This window comes from Chiloscyllium plagiosum, unplaced genomic scaffold (genome assembly GCF_037043375.1).
Source record: "Chiloscyllium plagiosum isolate Xiang-an unplaced genomic scaffold, Cpla_swu_hap1 HiC_scaffold_7, whole genome shotgun sequence".
Lineage (NCBI taxonomy): Eukaryota > Metazoa > Chordata > Chondrichthyes > Orectolobiformes > Hemiscylliidae > Chiloscyllium > Chiloscyllium plagiosum.
Genome location: NW_028270145.1, coordinates 83,793,191 through 83,813,989, shown reverse-complemented (window position 1 = coordinate 83,813,989; position 20,799 = coordinate 83,793,191). Strand labels below are relative to the sequence as shown.

The following is a 20,799-nucleotide window of genomic DNA, read 5'->3' as shown; positions in this document are numbered from 1 at the left end:
GGTTTTCTTTGTGATTTGCAGGTTTCCATGATGTCTATGTGTATTTTTGTTTTTTTTGTTTTTTATTTTCAGATTATAATGAGTTTAATTGTGATCAAGAGACAAACCCTTGTGGGAATGATGCCTATTGCAACAGAACAATGTTTTCACTTTTCTGTGAGTGTCAACCTGGCTTTCAAAGAAACAAAGCCTCAAAGCAGTGTGAAGGTAATTAACTTGTTCTTAATGGCATAGGATGTCACTTTAGAAGAATTGTATCTTACATTTAATTGAGAATGTAGATGTTTGGAGCAAGACTATTTTGCCATTCAATGAGTTCATGGTTGATCTGAATTTTTTCCCAAATCCAGTTTCCTGTTTGCTCTCCATAAGCCCATAAATACTTACATACATGATGTTGGGTCAAATCTTAAATTGAAGAATTTATAAAAGTGACTACAATTCTGACTCTTTTAATTCACAGCAAAAGGTAGAAGAATCATTCAGTTATAACATTTTACCTTTATTCTTAAGTTCATTTAAAATAATCTTTAAAAGAGGTAATTCATTTTATTAATGTTATGCAGTGTAATCCAGAAGATTGCAAATTACAAGTTGATAGAGTGAGTCAGACTTCTGACCTTTCATCTTTAAGGCTTGAGTTTAATGGAAAATCTCCTCAGCAGTTTTGGCTGTAAGATTTATGTCATGTTTAAATAGGCGCCATTATGACTGTAACGCCAAAAGATAAAAAAACTGGAAGTGTTAACTGGAATGAAATTTGTAAACACACGGATTGATGTCCAATACATAAATGTAGTTACATGCCGAGAGATGTTGTCCCCTCCAGTTAGGGTACAGGTATATTGCTGGTTTAGTGCAGAAGGAACTTGACAATCAATTCATATTTATACCTCTTACATTTGTTTGCTGCTGGGACTGAACATCAAATGCCCATAAGCCTTATCACAATGATCAGTTTAGCAGAAAACATTGCAAGAATATCAAGAGTGAACACTTTTTTTTTAACCTTTTGAATATTTTCAGTGCTTTGTAGATGTATGCTTAACAACTCTTATCCAAATATAAAGTTAAAAATCACGCAATACCAGGTTATAGTCCAACAGGTTTAACTGGAAGCACACTAGCTTTTGGAGCACCGATCCTTCATCAAGTGATTGTGGAGGACACAATTGTAAGGCACAGAATTTAGAGCAAAAATTTACAGTGCGATGTAACTGAAATTATATATTGAAAAATGTCTTGATTGTCTGATGAGTCTTTCATCTGTTCGAGTACCGTGATAGTTTCACTTCTTTCATGTGTAAATCACAAAACCTTTTTTTAAAAGTTGCATTCTCAGGTTAACTGTAACAACTGGTGTTAGCTAGACAATATGTTGAAGGAGTTAGCCCCCTGTGTTCTCTGTCAATGCCATGATGTTTAGATTGATTCTAATCCAAAAAGTGAGATAACGGTTTTACATGAATTCATACAGTCTTTGAGCAAAGTACAATGTAACTCTGCAAGTACAAATTCACACCACAAAATATATGTGTGCGTATATGTGTGTGTAGTGAGTGGAGAGTGTCTTAAGTCTGTGAGGGTGCATGTGTGAATGTGGGAGTGTGTGTGTGTCTGGGATGGGGGGTTGTGAGTGTCTGTGAGAGAGTGTATATGTGTGTGCATGAGTGTTGGAGTGTGTTTGTCTGTACAGGTGTGTGTGTGTGTGTGTGTGTGTGTGTGTGTGTGTGTGTGTGTGTGTGTGTGTGTGTGTGTGTGTGTGTGTGTGTGTGTGTGTGTGTGTGTGTGTGTGTGTGTGTGTGTGTGTGTGTGTCATGAACCCAAGGTCTCGATTGAGGCCCTTCCTATGGGTATGGAACTTAGCTATCAGCCTTTGCTCAGCCACTTTTCGCTGCTGCATGTCCCGAAGTCCGCCTTGGAGGATGGTCACCTGAAGGTCCGAGGTCGAATGTCCTGGACCGCTGAAGTGTTCCCCAACTGGGAGGGGACATTCCTGTCTGTTGATTGTTGTGCGGTGCTCATTCATCTGTTTCTGTAGCCTTTGCTCGGTTGCCCCAATGTACCATGCCTCAGGGCACCCTTGCCTGCAATGTATAAGATAGACAATGTTGGCTGAGTCACATGAGTACCTGCCACGTAAATGGTGGGAGGTGTCCCCATGTGTAATGGTGGTATCCATGTCCACACTCTGACACGTCTTGCACCTACCGTGACAGGGTTGTATGGAGTTGTCCTGAAAGCTGGGCAGCTTGCTACGAACAATGATCTGTTTGGGGTTTGGCGATTGTTTAAAGGCAAGCAGTGGAGGTGTGGGGAAGGTCTTGGCAAGGTGCTCATCCTCATTGATAATGTGTTGTCATTCATGTGATGTTGTCATTCCTTATCCAAATATAAACAGCGTGAGTTAATGGTAACACATCGCAGTCAGAACTAAATGGATGAATGATAAATAACACAAACATAGTTTCCTGTTCAATTTTGTCATGTCTTGTTTTCTGGATCTGGGATGTCAAAATTAAATTAAATTATATGGAAGACCATCTTAAGTTTCCATCAATTATTGATGATATTGCTCCAAGACCATTAATGTTTTTAGTGCATTCGTTAATGCAAAAAGATCTTTCATATTTGAATTTTTTTTCCAGATATTAATGAGTGCCTTCAATTTGGAGCTTGCTCACAATACTGCAATAACACAAAAGGGTCATACTTGTGTGCCTGTGGAAAAAACTACAGAAAAGCTTACAATCACAGTTGTAAAACAGAAGGTAATGATGCAAATTAAAATTTGTATGCAGTAATTGTTAAATTTTTATTTGTGTTTAAATAGTGCAGACTCATTTTGAAAGTTCATTGATTCAATAATTGGATGAGTTGGCTGTGAGATGATATTCAGTTATTATTATTTAATGAGTGAAGAAAACACAATGAAAGTATATTTTGATGTTTTATAACTTTACATTTGTTTGCAAGTTACCATAAAGTGAAAAAATGCCATTTCTGCATTTTAGACCTTGTAGTAGGACTAAAATTTGAACAAATTTAAGATGTGTAGACAAAATCAAATTTTTAAGAAAAGTGGAATTTTCTCTCTAATTATTCTTGACTTATTAAAGAGATCAAATTCCAAAAAAAAGCTCACATTTCATGATCACCAATTTGGGCTTTTAAGCCTTGAAGGGAAGCAAATACAGTAGCGCCTCGACATACGAACGACCCCGTTCACGAACAAATCGGTTTACGAACAGGATTGTACGTAAAGTTTTGCTTCAACGTACGTACGAAATTCAAAGTACGAACAAAGATACGAACGCAAAAAACCTGTGGTTTCATTGTAATTGTTCTGCTTTGCTACGCGCGCTTTGAATATCCAAACAATGGGAAAATTGATTCGGGGTCCCAGAACGGATTAGGTTTGTTAGTCGAGGCGCTACTGTATTCTAACTTTTGTTATTTCCTCTGCTGTTATTCTAAATAATGTTTAGACCAAATGTGATATGAAAGTTCCATTCAGAATAGCACGATAATAACAAAATAACCAAAATTAATCAATGGATTAACTAGATTAAAAGAATGAGAGCTGATTTTGCTGGAACATATAAGATTCTGAGCAGGCTTCAGAGGTAGAAGTTGGGATGGTGTTGCCCTTAGAATTAGAGAGTTAAGAAGTTCTATGGGCACAGGCAGAAGTGTCTTTACCTCTGAGCTGGAACCTCCAGCTTCAAGTCCCACTCAAGGGTTTTTGCCAAGAAAGGTTGATTATCAGTCTTTAAATCCTTCCAATATGCTTGTGGAAGAGCAGAAGGGTCCCCCGTTCAGCCAGAACCCCACAGTGGCTCTAACTCAATCGTTTCTCCATCTTAGAAGAATCCAGGTATAAGCTGTTACCATGGGCTGTATTTTGTTGTAAACATCTTTCTTGTTTGACATGACTATCAAATTGTGGAGCACAGTTTCAAAAGAAAGGGTTTACTATTTAAGATGGAGAGTAGGAAGAATTTCTTCCCTCAGAGTGTTGTTAGTTTTTGAAATTCTCTGCCAGGGAGAGCAGTGTAGTTTGGGAAATTGAATGTATTCAAGGTTGAATTGGACTAAAGTTTGATTAACAATTAAATCAAGGGTTCTGAGAGCCAGGAAAAAAAAAACTGAGCTAAGCTGCAAGGCTTTTTGGGCCAATTCCTACTTCTATTTCTTTTTTAAAAAATTCATTCACTGGATGTAGACATTGCTGTCAAGGCCAGCACTGAATTTCCCTTTAAAAGATAGTGGTAAGCTGCCTTCTTAAACAAGTCCAGCCTGTATAGCTTAGGTACCCAAAAAAGCTATTGAGGACAGAGGAACTTTGTCCCAATGATAGTCAAAGAATGGCAATAAAGTTCCAAGTCAGAATGCTGTCTGGCCTGGAGGGGTTCTTACTGTAGTGATGTTGCCACATTTCTTCAGCCATAGTATTTAATAAGATAAGACAGTGACACTCACACTTGTGTCACGTTTAAAATTAATGAGCGAACCATTGATATAAACAGATTCTGCCAATTTCAAACAAAAGCAAAATACTGTCAACACTGGATGTCTGAAATTTAAAAACAAAGTGTTAGAGAAACTCGGCAAGTCTGGTCGTATCTGTAGGGAAAGAAAATCAGTCCCCCTTCTTGGGCAAAAATTCCAGAAGACACTGGGAATCTCAGGTCCTTGATATTTTTAGTTTTGCAAGGGTCTGACTAGCTGCCTCTATGAACTACTCATGATTTTCACAATCATGGTTCCAGGAGGCAGCTAGTCATTCAACTGATTAACAGCTTGATTGAGATGAGAATTTGGAATTTTTGAACCCCAAAATGTGGTGACTAGACCAGGCAAGACCATTCATGTTCAGTCCCTGGACTTCTGGGGCTGGGAGTCAGGGATCCTTGGGGAAGGCCATCCAGTACTCTTTCGGGGTGGAGTTCATGTCTGCTTTGAGATTGTTAGGGGTGGAGAAGATTGTAAGAAATTGGAGCCTAAACCCCCTTGGAACCATCCAATTCATCAAGACCTGTCAACAGGATGCTTTGTGGCCCAAAAGGCTAGAGATCATGGTTTGGATGGTGCTGTCTTAGGAGCTTTGACACATTGCCGCACTGAATCTTGTAGATAGTATATCAGTGCTACTGTACATTGGTTCTGAATGGATGTTGATAGGGTATCAATCAAGGGGGCCGCTCTGCCCTGAATGGTATCACAGAACTGAAGAAGTGTCATACTGGACTCAAAACGTTAGCTCTATTTCTCTCTCCACAGAGGCTGCCAGACCTGCTTAGTGTTTGTTTCAGATTTTCCAGCATCCACAGTATTTTACCTTTTTATATTCTCACACTTCTCTGTATTAAATTCTACTGGCAATTTGCCTTCCCATTCTACACACTTACATATGTTCTGCTACATTTAATGCACTTATATCATGGGCAAATCTTGAAATATATTTATTACATGTCTGAATAAAAAAGGAGTAATATTGCTCTTAGCATATAACCTTAGGTATCCTTCACTATCACTGGGTCAAACTCCTTGAATTCCCTCCAGAATAGCAAAGTGAATCAACCCATAGCAGGTGGACTGCAGTAGTTCAAGAAGGTAGCTCATCAACACTCTTTCAAGGATAACTAGGGACAGGCAGTAAATGCTGGCTGGCCAGCAAAATCCATATCCCATTAATTCATTTTAAAAATGATCACTGTCCACCATAAAGCAATCTGAAAAACAACATTTTCCATTGCTTTCTATTGAACATTGTGAAACAGTTTTTAAAATCTAATTTGCCATTGATCTCCTATTCCATGCAACTTAATTTTGTTAACATTTAATACTCCTGTCAAAATGTTTCTTAAAATTTACATAGGCAATCTCCATTGCACCTCCTTCATTAACTACCTCTGCACCTTCACCAAAAAACTCTATTGGATTAGTCAAGCATGCTCGGTCTTTTACCAACTTGTGCTGACTCTCCATAATTATGTCAAACATTGTCAAGTGCCTGTGCATTATTTTATTGATTATCCCTTTTAAAGCCTTATCCACTGATAATTTTTAACTGACCAGCCTCGAGGTAAGGACCATGGTTCAAGTTGAGAGGACAGATACATCCCATCTCTGGTGTGATACTAAATGTGATGAATGCCAAGATGTAATCAGAAGGAGCTGAGTGAATCTAGTACCTAGATTGGGAGAAGGGGTGTCACTGTCCCCCTTCAAAACTTCTCCCTGGGTTCATACATAACTTGCTGAGAAACATTGAAATAGAGCACCAAGATTACGAGTGGAGACTGCAATCTGAGGAAGTAGCAAGAGAGGAGAATGGAATTCATTGTAAGCATTTAATGAGACCCAAAGAAAATGCTTTCAATCACCCTAATGTTTTATTGGAGGAGCTGTTAACTCACCCATGAATAACTGGTGAACGAGTAGGCTGACAGCTCAAAGGCATTGAGCAGATTGAGAGAAATTGTGGAAATATATACCTGAGTGTCAGTTGCTAACACATGTAACCTAACCATGTTTTTTTTAATTATGCCAAAAATGTAACTTGAAGCTGAGGAATTTTGTTCGAGCTTGTGGGCGGGGATCTTATTCAAGTCACCAACTAATTTTCATAAATTCTACTAGAATCTCCTCAGAGATTCAGACTTTATGCTCTCAGTTGTTTTATTCTTATTTCATTCTGTATAATACTTCTGGTTGTCAATCCTGTTTGGATGTAATCCCTGCACATTTCATGACATAAACCTTTGCTGAGACTCAATCTACACCCCCATAATGTTCCAACCTCCAGTTTTCCAACAGCTACAACATGTTTTTGTTTCAATCCAGATGCCTTCAATTTAACCCATTAGATTATCCTTGAGCATTAGTGAAAGTAATTTATTGCAATCTCCCCAAAAATTTCATAACTAGTAAATGTAAGTATTCAAAGAAAACATTTAAAACTCTTGTTGAATGCTCTAAAATTTGTTTTCATTGGGTTGCTTACAGCGACATCTGGGAGATTAATCCTCAATAACTAGATACTTGAGGGATATTCTGAATGGTTGGCAGCTCTAATGACACTGGCAACAAATGTCTGTAGCTAATACATTTAATTCAAATGTGCCACCTCCTGTCATAAATTTAACTTATTTTTGCTATGTCCCCTATTAACAATAATGGATCTGACTATATATTTCTCACCTTGATAAATGCACACATCACAAACCTAATTCTGGAGGATTTTATTTTATATTCTATTCTGCCATCAACTTACACAATACATCTTGATTAAAAATTAAGATGCATCTTAAAACTGAGAGGGAACTTTCAATTTTTGAAGGGTGTATAACAAAACGTGGATTAAATTTTTAATGTAAGAGATGAATTTCTCAGTAAATAAGCATATCATGTAAACTGGCTGCAAGGACAGCAGACATATTAGCTAACGATGTTTAAAAAGAAATTGTGTTTATTATATGCATATAGCAAAAAGAGTTGTCAGGCTAAGGAAAAAAAGCAAGGAAGTGGAACGAACTAGATACTGTTTGAATCAGCACAACCATAAAAGTATGGAGGAGATAGTGGCATTGTGGTAATGTCAATGGACGAGTAATGTAAGTCTCAAGCTCTAATATTATGGGGGTATGGGTTTGGCAGATCATGAAATCTGAATTCAACAAAGAAATCTGGAATTAAAAGCTAGCTATTGCCAATTACATAGGTAAAAACAATGACTGCAGATGCTGGAAACCAGATTAGTGGATTAGTAGTGCTGGAAGAGCACAGCAGTTCAGGCAGCATCCGAGGAGCAGTAAAATCGTCTTTTCGGGCAAAAGCCCTTCATCAGGAACGGCTTTTGCCGGAACCGTCGATTTTACTGTTCCTCAGATGCTGCCTGAACTGCTGTGCTCTTCCAGCACCACTAATCCAGAATCCATTGCCAATTGCATACAGACTATTGATTGTGTAAAAACACGTCTGGTTTAATAATGCCCTTTAGGGAAGGAAGTCGTCTGTCCTCACCTGGTTTGGTCTACCTGTGAGTGCGCTTGTGGTGTAGTGGTAATGTCCTTATATCTGGGCCAGAAGGTCTGAGTTCAACTCCCACTTGCTTCAATCATAGCATGTTTGAAATGGCCTAGCAGCTCACTCAACTCAAGGGCATGGGTAACAAATGTTGGTATTGCCTGAAATGGGCACATCCTATCACGAGAGTCTTTTTGAAGCAATGGTAGTGTCCCCCTTCGAGGAGTCATGGGTTCAAATCCCACCTGCTCCTGAAATCTGTCCATGTCATTCTGCTTTAATGGCATTTCATTAGCATGAATTGGCTACAACACGATTGATGAATTATGGATGTGTTGGATAAAATGATCTTTCTACTGAACAGATATAGCAATTTTCTATTAGTGATCTTCTACAGCGAGATTTTCCATAGCGTGATTTTCTATAGTGCATGTTTGCAGAGGAACATACCTGTCATGTTATAGCAGAATAACCTGTAATATCATCTGTGAACATCTTTTTAAAGGCCCATTGTCCTAAATGCCAGTCAAGCATTTAACCAGACGGTGGCAGCTTTTGGCAGGATGAAGGATCCCAGGAGCAGAATAATAAAATTTCCACAGTTCAGATACAGAGAGGCGATTTGACCCATATAGTCTACACAACCCTCTGAAAAGCATCTCACCCTATCCATGTAACCCCACATTTCCCATGGCTAATCCACCTAGCCTGCACATCTCTGGACACAATAAGGCAACTTAGAATGGCCAATCCATTGAACCTGCACATCTTTGAACTGTACGAGAAAACTGGAGCACCAAGACGTAACCCATGCAGACATAGGGAAAATGTGCGAACTCCACACAGACAGTCACCCATGGCTGGAATTGAAACCAGGCCCTTAGTGTTGTGAGGCAGCAGTGCTAACCACTGTGCCATCATGCCACCCTATTCCTGCCTGCTGAGGACTGCCTGGTAATCAGAGATCAGAAGCTTTTCATTGATTGGCACCGCAACCTGGGAGGTCATGGCTGCTGCTGGCAGTGCACTTCCTCAAAGCCCAGATCACTGTGGGGCCCAGGCTCAGGTGAGTAATGGAGGGAGGGAGTCATGGAGTGTGACAGAAAGGAGGTTGGCAGGAAGGGATGAGGGGATATAGGTAGATGTGGCTCTCACCAGGCTCCCCTCTCCCAAAGGTGGATGCTTCAATCATGTTCTTAGTGCATGATCCCTGGGAAGTCATTGGCAACCTGAGATCCTGATGGTTGTTTATTGCACTTCAACACTTGATGTATCTCTGACCCATGGCTTGGTGAGTACAGGTAGTGGTGGAATGGACCCTTAAAAGGGCATTAATTGGTGGCTGCATGCGAAGGACCTTCCCACCACAAATTAATCAGAGAAGTGGAAAATAGCCTCTTTTTCTGCTGACTAATCCTCAATTCTAAACCTTTAATTCAAAATGAAAGAATTCTTGTGTTACAAACAAACATGGTGCATAATTGAACTATCACACATTAATTTGCACACATTGCTCTTCATCCTGTGTTTTGTTAAAAATGAATGAATGAATTGAGAGAGAACACCTGTTCACTCAGTTAGTGTGATGGAAGATCAAAGAGAAAATCAGACAGCAGCTAAGTGAGAAAAAGGACAGTTTCCACATTCACATCCTTTCCATTAACAACTCATTAGAAATGGGAACCAAGCAGATAGAAGCTCAGCAGGTTCAATCACCCAGAATTGTTTTCTAAAACCAAGGTTTATTACTGATCTCACTTAGAGTCAGACAGTCATGGAGATGTACAGCATGGAAACAGAGTCTTTAGTCCAACTTGCTCATGCCGACCAGTTATCCGATCCTACTCTAGTCCCATTTGCCAGCACCTGGCCCATATCCCTCTAAACCCTTCCTATTCATATACCCACCAAGATACCTTTTAACTGTTGCAATTGTACCAACCTCCACCACTTCCTCTGGCAACACATTCCATACATGTACCACCCTCTGGGTGAAAATGTTGCCCCTTAAGTCTTTCCCCTCTCACCCTAAACATACGCCCTCTTGTTCTGGACTCCCCCAAGCCAGGGAAAAGACCTTGTCTATTTACCCTATCCATGCCCCTCATTGTTTTATAAATTTCTATAAGGTCACCCCTCAGCCTCCAATGCTCCAGGGAAAACATCCCCAGCATATTAAGCCTCTCCCTGTAGCTTAGATCTTCCAACCCTGACAGCATCCTTGTAAATCTTTTCTGAACTCTTTCAAGTTTCACAACATCTTTCCAATAGGAAACAGACCAGAATTGCACTCAATATTCCAAAAGTGGCCTAACCAATGTCCTGTACAGCTGCAACATGGCCTCCCAACTCCTGTACTCAATACTCTGAACTCAATATCCTATCTATCTGCGACTACTTTCAAGGAACTATGAAGAAGAAGGTGGGAAGAACAGACAGGAGATTTTATGGTCATGAATGAAACTCCCATATGGTATGTTGCCTCCCAGGTGCCAGGGTCAGTGATGTCTCAGAGCAAGTCTACAGGATTCTTAAGGCGGGGTGGGGGTGGGGGGATGTTGAGCAGCCAGAAGACATGGTACACATTGGTACAAATGACATCGAGGAAAAGGGATGAGGACCTGAAAAGAGAATCTAGGGAGTTAGGTTGGAAACTAAAAGGCAGGACAAGCACAGTTGTAATCCCTGGTGAGGCTAGGAACAAAGACCAAGTACAACTGAACATGTTGCTGCAGAGCTGGTGTAGGAAGGAGACCTTCAGATATATGGATCCTTGAGATACCTTCTGGAGAAAATGGGACCTGTACAAGGAGGACGTGTTGTACCTGAAATGGAGGGGTACCAATATCCTGGGCTGGAGGTTGTGAGAGATCTTTGGGAGGGTTTATACTAGTTTGGCAGGGGGATGGGAACCAGAGCTACTGAACAGAAGATGGAGTGTCTGGTAAACAGGCAGGTACAGCTTGCAGAGAATCTGTGAGGAAAGATAGACAGTTGATAGGGCAAAGTTGTAGTCTATTTTAACGCAAGAAGTGTCAGGAATAAGAGTGATGAACTCAATGCATGAATCAGTACTTGGAACTATGATGTTGTTGCCTTTACAGGGACTTGGATATCAGAGGGGTAGGAATGATTGTTGGATGTTCTGGGGTTTAGATGTTTCAAAAGGAGTAGGGAGGGTGGTAAAAGAGATGGGGGAGTGGCATTGCCACTCAGGGACAGTATCACAGCTGCAGAAAAGAAGGTTGTCGAGGAGGGTTAGTCTACTGAATCAGTATGGGTGGAAGTCAGAAACAGGAAAGGAGCAGTGACTTTAGTGGGAGTTTTCTGTATTCCACCAACCTCCACCCCCCCCCCCCCCCCCCCCCCCCCCCCGCCCCACCACCCCCCTCCCCAACCATCGCAACAAAACAGAGGTGCAGATTGGGAAGCAGATTTTGGAAAAGTGCAGAAGTAACAGGATTATTGTCATGAAATTGGTGACTTCAATTTCCCTAATATTGATTGGAACCTCCTTAGTGCAAATAGTTTGGAAGGAGCAGACTTTGTCAGGTGTGTCCAGGAAAGATTTCTGACTCAATATGTACATAGGCCAACTAAAGGAGAGGCCATATTGGCAATGAACCAGGTCAGGTGTCAGATCTCTCAGTGGGAGGGCATTTCGGTGATGATGATCAGAACTCCATGACCTTTACTATAGTCATGGAGAGGGATAGGAGCAGACTGTGTGGAAAGTATTTATTTGGGGGAGGGGAAATTACAATGCTATTAGATCGGAACTATGGAGCATAAATTACAATCAGATATTCTCAGGAAAATGCACAACAGAAATGTGGAGGTTGTTTATGGAGCACTTATTGTAAATGCTGAATAGGATTGTCCCACTGAGGCAGGGAAGGGACAATAGGGTGAAGGAATCTTGCATGATAAGAGATGTGGGGCATCTAGTCAACAGGAGGAAAGAAGCTTACTTAAGGTTGAAGAAGCAAGGATCAGACAGGGCTCTAGAGGCTTACAAGATAACCATGAAGGAACTGAAGAATGGACTTAGAAGAGCTAGAAGGGGGCATGAAAAAGCCTTGGTGGGTAGGATTAGGAAATCCCTACGTTCTACACTTACGTGAGGAAAAAGAGGATAGTTAGAGTGAGGGTAGGGCCGATCAAGGATAGTGGAAGCAACTTGTGACTGGAGTTGGAGGAGGTAGGGGAGGTCCTTAATTAACGCTTTGCTTCAGTTTTCACTAATGAGAGAGACCTTCTTGTTTGTGAGGGCAGCGTGAAACAGGCTGATATGCTCGAACAGGTTGATGTTAAGACAGAGGATGTACTGGAAATTTTGAAAAGCATGAGGATAAATAAGTCCCTGGGCCAGACGGGATATGCCCAAGTTTATTACAGGATGCAGGGGAAGAAATTGCTGCACCTTTGGCGATTATCTTTGTATTCTCACTATCCACTGGAGTAATACCAGATGATTGGAGGGTGAGAAATGTTATCCCCTTGTTCAAGAAATGGAATAGGGGTAACCCTAAGAATTACAGACCAGTCAGTCTTACATCAGGGATGAGCAAATTATTGAGAGGATTCTGTGAGACAGGAATTATAATCAAGCATAGGTAGTCAGCATGACTTAGTGAGAGACAGGTCATGTCTCACAAATCTTACTGAATTCTTTGAGGATGTGACAAAACATGTTGATGATGGTAAAGCAGTGGATGTGCTATTGGATTGCAGCAAGGCAATGGATAAGGTTCCCCATGGTAGCCTTATTTAGAAAGTAAGGAGGCATGGAATACAGGGAAATTTGGTTGTCTGGATACGGAATTGGCTGCCCATAGAAGACAGAGGGTGGTAGTTGATGGAAAGTATACAGCCTGGAGCTCGGTGTTCAGTTGCGTTCTGCATAGATCTGTTCTGGGACTCTGCTCTTTTGTGATTTTTATAAATGACTTGGATGAGGAAGTGGAAGGGTGGGTTAGTAAGTTTGCTGATGACACAAAGGTTGGTGGAGTTGTGGAGAGATGTTGTCGGTTGCAACAGGACATTGATACCACGCAGAGGTGGGCTGAGAAATGGCAGATGGAGTGCAACCTGGAAAAATGCGAAGTGATTCATTTCGGAAGGTCAAATTCGAATGCAGACTACAGGCTGAAGGCAGGATTCTCAGGAGTGTGAAGGAAGAGAGTAATCTTGGGGTCCATATCCATAGATTCCTCAAAGTTTCCACCCAAGTTGATTGGGTTATTAAGAAGGTGTATGGTGTGTTGGCTTTCGTTAGCAGGGAGATTGAGTTTAAAAACTGCGAGGTGATGCTACAGCTCTATAGAGTCCTGGTTAGACCATACTTGGAATATTGTATTCATTTCTGGTTGCCTAATTATAGGAAAGATGTGAAAGCTCTAGAGAGGGTTTAGAGGAGATTTACCAGAATGTTGCCTTGATGGAGGGCATGTCTTATGAAGAAAGGTTGAGGGAGCTAGGGCTTTTCTCATTGGAGTGAAGAAGGATGAGAGGTAAATTGATAGAAGTCTACAAGATGATGAGAGGCATAGATATAGTGGATAGCCATAGACTTTTTCCCATGGCAGAAAAAGCTATCCCAAAAGGCCATAATTTTAAGGTAACTGGAGGAAGGTTTAGGGGAGATGTCAGAGTTAAGCTCTTTCCATTGAAAATGGTGGCTGCATGGAATGCACTGTCAGCAGTGGTAGTAGAGTCAGATACATTAGAGACATTTAAGCAACACCTTGAATAGGCACATGGATGAAGATGAAGGGTATGTAGATTAGTTTGATCTTAGAGTAGGATAAAAGGTCAGCACAACATTGAGGATGAAGGGCCTGTACTGTTCTATGTTATATGTAACAAGGAGAAAGTGAAGACTTCTCTGTTATATGTTACATTTGATTACAGCACTCAATCGCAAAATGTTAGTTTTATTTATACCACCATCTGACCTGTGAAGATTTACATTGTTTTCTATTTTTAAAACCCATTTCAGTGTGAAATGTAAGGGAGGCAGCTGACATTTTATCATGCAAAATTCTGATACATGCACATATATAACATGTTTCTGGCTGCTAGAAGACTTCAGCACATCTTTGATATCTTTATATGTAAGTCCCAAAGTTATTATATTTAGGGAATTTATGTTCTAATATTCCCACAGACTCCATATGCCTTTCATCTTGAATCAAGACTGTTTTCATTTGAGAAATAAAAAAAATTAATTGTTTTACATCATGTCTTAAAATGCTGATGATTACGTTTTTTCATAACACCAAGCAAAGCACATTGTCTATGGACTGCTTAAAGTTACCATTGGGTCATATATTGGCTATAAAATTCAGAAAAGGTACTTTGAACATTCAGGTGGTGATATACTTGCACTGCTTTTAAAGTGCAACTCTGGTACACTTTAGGGAAACAAAGTGGAATCTAAAGTGAATAATTAATGTAGATGTTCTGGTAAATTCTTTTTCACAGATGACATTTTGCTGAATGATAATTAGAAAGAACTCTCAGTTTAGAGAGGATAAGCAGCAGCTGTCAAAGTTCATGTAGGAAGTGTGGAGTAATCTCTAGAAAGGAATTTAATGAGCAATGAAAAAGATTTATCACTGATCCGTGGAACAATACTGACAGAAGTTTGACAATTGCCTCTTTTGCCTATGCCAGCCCTTTGAAAGACCATAGAAGCCCACACTTCTTCTTTTCTTTCACTCATACATGCCTCTGCTTGAAGCCAGGTAGATCTTTGGCTCATTATCTGCTGGTGTTTCACCCTGAGCTGTTTTCTTGGCAACTTCTGTCAGTGATCGCTTGCCGTTGTTTTTCATTCTCACAGTGGCAGAGCAAGGAGGTAATTCCAAAGTCTCCTCAGCTAAAAAGACATCAGTGAACCAATTGGATTTTTTTTTTAAACAACAATCAACAATGGACACCGTTACTGTAAAAGTTTTATGTTTATTAATTTCCATCAACACTGATGTTCCATGAATGAATTTTGAAATTTTTTAAAAAAATATTTGATTATTAATTACTGGTTACCAATCGAGTGACATTACTGCTGCTGTACTCTTTCACTTCATGCAACCTGCGAGCCTCATTAGCAAGAGACTGAGAAGGCAGGAATGAAAATGGCCTGAGGCATAGGTAAAAAGAAATGATTGCTAGTAATCTGAATTGTATGCAGTAACTTCTGGAAATGCAAATAAGTTTGGCAACATCTGTCGTGAGAGAAAGAGAGTTAGCAGGCAGGATCTCAAGTGATAGTAGAAGTGGATCAGGATAAGGAGGGTCCAGAAACCTTAACTGATTGGCTCCACAACACATTCTCACCTCATTTGTTCCAGCAGGAGATGGGATACCAGCAAAGACTGGTTACCCAACAGGTTGCATAGCATGATCAATTCAGCCCCTTCTAGGCATAATTAAAGGTATTGTTCAATGACATCTTGAATTTCCAGCCAGCATACAAGAGGCCTAACAAGTAAGGATGCCATCATGAAATGGTATTGACCTCCCAGTGGCCAGCTATTGAAGCTGAAGATTTATTTCACTGTGAAATTCAATAGAGACGTAAAGAGCTGCAAAAACAGCGGTATCTATCTCTGTGGGTGAGGGACAGGTCTTCCTCCTTCATGAGCAAAAGCAGTCAAACTTTTAGCCTTTCTTCTATCTGTGGTCAGTGACAAGGAATGGAAGCCCCTTCACACCACATTACATGTCTCTATTGCATAATTTTCCAATGGTAGGAGTACAAACCTTCATAGCTGTTGTCCTCCTAATGGTTCTTCTGAGCCAGCCACCTGCCTGCTCTCCCTGAATGGATGGGCTTCCTGAGATGATCCCTTAGTTGGCTGGCTCTTCAAAACCTTTGTGGTCATGCTCCTGATATTTCAGAGTTTCAATCCTGCATTTTATTTTGACAGGGGAATTGAGTCATGGGGAGGAAGTCCTGCATAATATTCAAGTTGAAGGTCATTCATCAACAGTTCTGAAAAAAGGGCATGCACCTGCAAGTTTAACTTTGTTATTTTTGCCATATATCCTGCTGACCATATATTTCCTGCATTTTCTGTTTTTATTTGCCTGGAGCAGAGTGTAAGACAAGCTGTCTCATTTCTATGACACGACAGGCCACTAGCTAAGGAAGCAAGGTGATATCGACTAACAATCATAAAGGATGACTTAAATTTTATTTAAAGCACAGAATGTAAGGAACAAAACTTGAGTACTAGGCAGCAGCTCAATAATATAGGAATAATTGAGATGTGGTTAAAGTGAAACAGTTTACATTTAAACAGCATCTTTAGTGTCACAAAATGTCCCAAGGCACTGGAATTAAGAAAGATACAGGGTTATGTAAGCTTTGGAAGGACTGAGAAGGAATTATGGATAGACAATATTTATCAGCAACTGCAAAGAATGACATTGGAAATGCTACTGTGACTATGGATTTAAAAGGTTGCAAAAGGGAGAAGTTAGTGATTGCAATATGCTATAGGCTACACGAGGAGATAGGTATACTGCTGTGAAAATCATAAAAGAGATCAGTGCTTTAAATTTGAATCACAAAGCTTTCATTCTTTCCAACAGGGACAGTTTGTGAACCAGAATTTATTGAAGTTATGAGAGCCTCATTTGAAAATGATTTGTGAAGGAGACAGCACTATTGAAATTGCTATTAACAAGGGAGTGTTAAGTCACATAGTAGATAGGAAATATCTGGGATCTATAGTGATCATAGTTATGAAGAAAACAGAACATAAAAAAAGAAGTTTAGTTACTAAATCACCTTGAGAATATAAGAGATTAAGCAGATTTTTTTGAGCAAGTAACACATGGAAGAAATTAAGAACATCTTTTGTTATTTTGTTGACTGAGAAACCAATTTATTCAAGAAATAAGTCAACAACAAAGGAAAAATCTTAAATGGATAACTAAAGTTATGAACAGACTAAGTGGCAGGAGAAAACATTTTAAAATGTTCAAGACAGGACAGACAAGAGCTATAAAAAAAATGGCGAAAGGCAAGGTTAATCATACACACATTAGGCACAAACAGAAAGTTCTGAGACTGCCCTGAAATTAAAGTTCAGATTCATATTTCAGATGAGTTGTCTGGGAGTAATGAGAGAAATAGAAATTTGCACTTTGGCAGCAGTCATTAGGTAAGTTGGGAGGGATGCAGTTGGATTGGGCAACAGAAGCTTATTCCTCACATTCTGGAGAATGATGGAACCTTTCCCAATCCTCTTTTATTCACAGAAACTGTAATTTACCTTTGTTACCAACTGGGAGGCTGCTGAAGAATCTTTGACAAACCAGGCTCAATGACGGTCCACCTCAGCCCTTAAGCTTACCAATTTTCAAAGAGATTCTTTAACACATAATAACCATTTGGCAATGAAACCAATGTCTGTGCAGGCTGGGCACTGTGTATCGGACCACTAAATCAGTTTGCTTTGTGCCTATTTTATGAGTGAGAAATGGGTACATTAGGTTTTCAATTTCTATCTCACACATGGCAAAAATGTACATGTGAGAGGTAACTCTAGCAGAATAGTAACTGTGTTAAAAACAGGAAAAAGGAGACCGAGAGATAATAACATTTTCACTGATCACCGAACAGTGAACAATGCAAGTTGCCGATATCTTAAATCACTATTTTCTCAACAGAGTTTGTGAATAAATAAGGCAAAACACTCCAAAATATCAACTTAGAGTTTAACAATGAGTGTGTACCAAAATTTATTTGAGATTGCAAAGAAAAGTATATGAAATGTAAAAACTGGAGGTAGATAATACAGAACTTTAGGTTCTCTCACATTTCATTTTGTGATGATGAATTGTCTCAGTGGAAAAGGTTTCACCAGATCAGACTTCTTCAGAGTTCATGAGGTTGGAGTCACATGCTGGGGATTAAAAAGGAATAAATGTGACTTTTATATTTTAAAGTGTAAGTCAGAAATAAATAGCATATTACTGATATGAAAATCTTAGCTCAATTGCAAGGGAGTCATTAAAACCTGTTATGAGGGACTCTAATGATTAGTGCCAGAATTTTACTAAATAGCTAGAGTTGATTTAAGAGTGATGGATTGTGCCAAATAAATACCTTAACTTCCTGTGGACAGCTAAGGTGATCTGTTGTTGTGGTTGTACTCTTGAAAGAGGTTGGGTAAATTATATTGCTTGATGAAGATTTCTGGAGCCTACGATCTTTTAAGGACTTCATTATGCAACTTTCCGTGAAGTACTTATGTTATTAAACTTAGCATGAGATTTACACAGCAGTACACCTCTTCAAGTCTTTCGATCATATAATCTCTGGTATCACTCATGATATGGTAAACTATTTGCACATTCAAATATTAATCCTTTCTATCTCCCCCAGACACTGTCTTCATATATTTTCCTTCTCCTACTGTTTTATATTGTTATATGCATCGACTTCAAAAAGGCTCAGAAAGGTCTTTTTTTTAATTAAGGATCAAGTTAATAGAAAAAAATTACAAGTATTTGATTGAGTAGGATCTAACAGGTAAACTCAGTGAGTGGCATTGCGTGCTGGTGTAAAGGTGTTGGGTTTCAAGTCATTTGATCATTTTAAAAAAAAAACAATTGGGAGGAAGGAATAATGTCTAAAATGCTAAAGATGCAGATAATTTGAAACTAGAAGCACTGACAAAAGATTATTGTTGATATCCAGAGATGCCTAAAGAAACTAAGTCTGGAGTAGAAAAAAAATTCAAATCAATTTAGTATAGACTGTGAAGTTATAAAATTATGCATTGCAAAATTGAGCATTATATTATTACAATTGATAGTCACACTTCCATCATATAAACAAAAGAGATCTAGGGATTTGAGTGGGCAGGTTACTATCATTGTTGTCTTTGTAGGCACTTATAAAAACAAATTAAAAATTTGGGTTTAATAGCTTGGGTATGACTTAAACCAAGAAACCATATTCTAAACATATATCTGGTAATAGAATCAAAACAGGGTGCAGATTTTTTCCTTCGTGCTTGTAAATGTTTATTAAGTTATGGGATAGTGCAAAATCAGGTTACTTCATTAATTTCAGAAGCAAGTGACAGAGTTATGAAGGATGATATATACCCCAGAAACTTCTCAATTTCAAAGAGAAGGTTAAGTACTGATTTGATTAAAACCATTCTGATTACCGTAATGGTTTGGAGGACAAATGTTCAGTAAGTTCTTCTGCTATCTATGAAATTCAAGAATCAGAGGTTATGATTTCAAATTAAGGATGCAAACAAGAAATGAAAAGAAAAAGCTATTACTTTTCATGGATACAGTAATAAACATGTGAAATGTGTGCATTGTCCAGGAAAAGAGATAAAGTAATTACATTATGATAGGGTTCAACAAGCAAGTTTCCTTCAGCAAATAGGATTCAGATTTATTAGATTTATAATAATTATAGATGTTAAGATGATCCTATGGGAAGTTGAATAATAGGTTTGATGGACCAATGGTCCACACTTGCCTGAAAATTGATCTATGTTCATAATCCTTAAAATGAGTGAAGACATTAAATGTGTGGCTGCAAGATGTAACCTTTTCTCCTTGTAATCTTCATACAGGTTCAGAACACCAAGTGCTCTACATTGCAACCAGAAATGAAATCCGTCGTATATATCCATTTGACCCGAACTCGGCCTATGAACAAGTGTTTCAAGGAGATGAGACTGTCAAAATTAGTATGATGGATGTGTATGTTAAAGGCAGAAAGATCTTCTGGACCAACGAGTACACCGGCAAAATATCCTATTTAGACATCTCAGACAGACAGGAGAGACAGACAAGTGATGCTACAGATCTGAATGTAATTTCAGAAAGCAAATATCCATTAAATTATTAAGAAAGAACTTTTAATAGCAAGTGCACTTATAATACCATTTACACATGATTTCTGTACTCAGTTTTTGTTGCCAATCCCTGTTTTACTTATGTCAATCATTTAGTTTACATTTCTCTTTGTCTCAGTTTTGGCTTTTCTTCTCTTTTGCTCATTATTAATTGTCTTTTGAAGCTGGGCAGTTATGTGATGCAATCCTGCAACAACTCAAGGAAGAGCACTCAAGGAAGAACGGATTTTGTGCCACCTCTTCTTAATGCAGGCATTAATTACTACTACGTTCTTCCATACCAAATGTAACATCAGGGGGTTTCATGCACATTGTCCATATCGTAGCTTGACAGTTGGTTTGCTCAACAGAAAAGTGCAGATGTGTGTTCATTGAACATTTTTAATCTGTGGCTAAAATTTAGGAGTTTTCTGAGGATCATGCTTTTGGTTAAAAAGCATTGTTCATTATCACCAAATTGTTTCTAAAATTAATTAGCACAATATTGATTATGTAGTGTCTAATTTGCACTAATATCATTGTTGCCCATTAAGTGAGATGGGCCTGTCCTGAATTCACTTATTATATTTGATCGTTGAATGTACTTTGAAAAGCCCTACTTAACATGTAACCGTTTACTCATGTGGGAGCAATCAGTGTCACCGCCCCCCCCCCCCCACCTCCCCACACATTCTTTACCATGAGACATATATTCCTTAGCAAAGAGATCCCTGCTATTGTAACAATGTCATTATTTGGCACAGTATAATTTTTGTTTCTTGCCCAGAGAGAAGTACCTTGCTTGTCACTTCAATTTTTCTTGTCATCTTGCACTTGTCCCTACAAGAAAACATCTAATTCTGGATGACAATGAGAAAGCATGCAT

General features: G+C 39.2%; 1 protein-coding gene across 1 annotated transcript in view; it reads left to right on the top strand.

The window, feature by feature from the left end:
• Positions 1–20,799, top strand: part of LOC122551725 (low-density lipoprotein receptor-related protein 1-like) — a 1,910,187-nt gene that overhangs the window by 1,802,178 nt on the left and 87,210 nt on the right. The window contains exons 74-76 of the mRNA XM_043694091.2: positions 73–207; positions 2,649–2,771; positions 19,650–19,891. Of these exons, the coding sequence (XP_043550026.2) occupies positions 73–207; positions 2,649–2,771; positions 19,650–19,891 (500 nt within the window). The remainder of the gene's footprint in view (positions 1–72; positions 208–2,648; positions 2,772–19,649; positions 19,892–20,799) is intronic.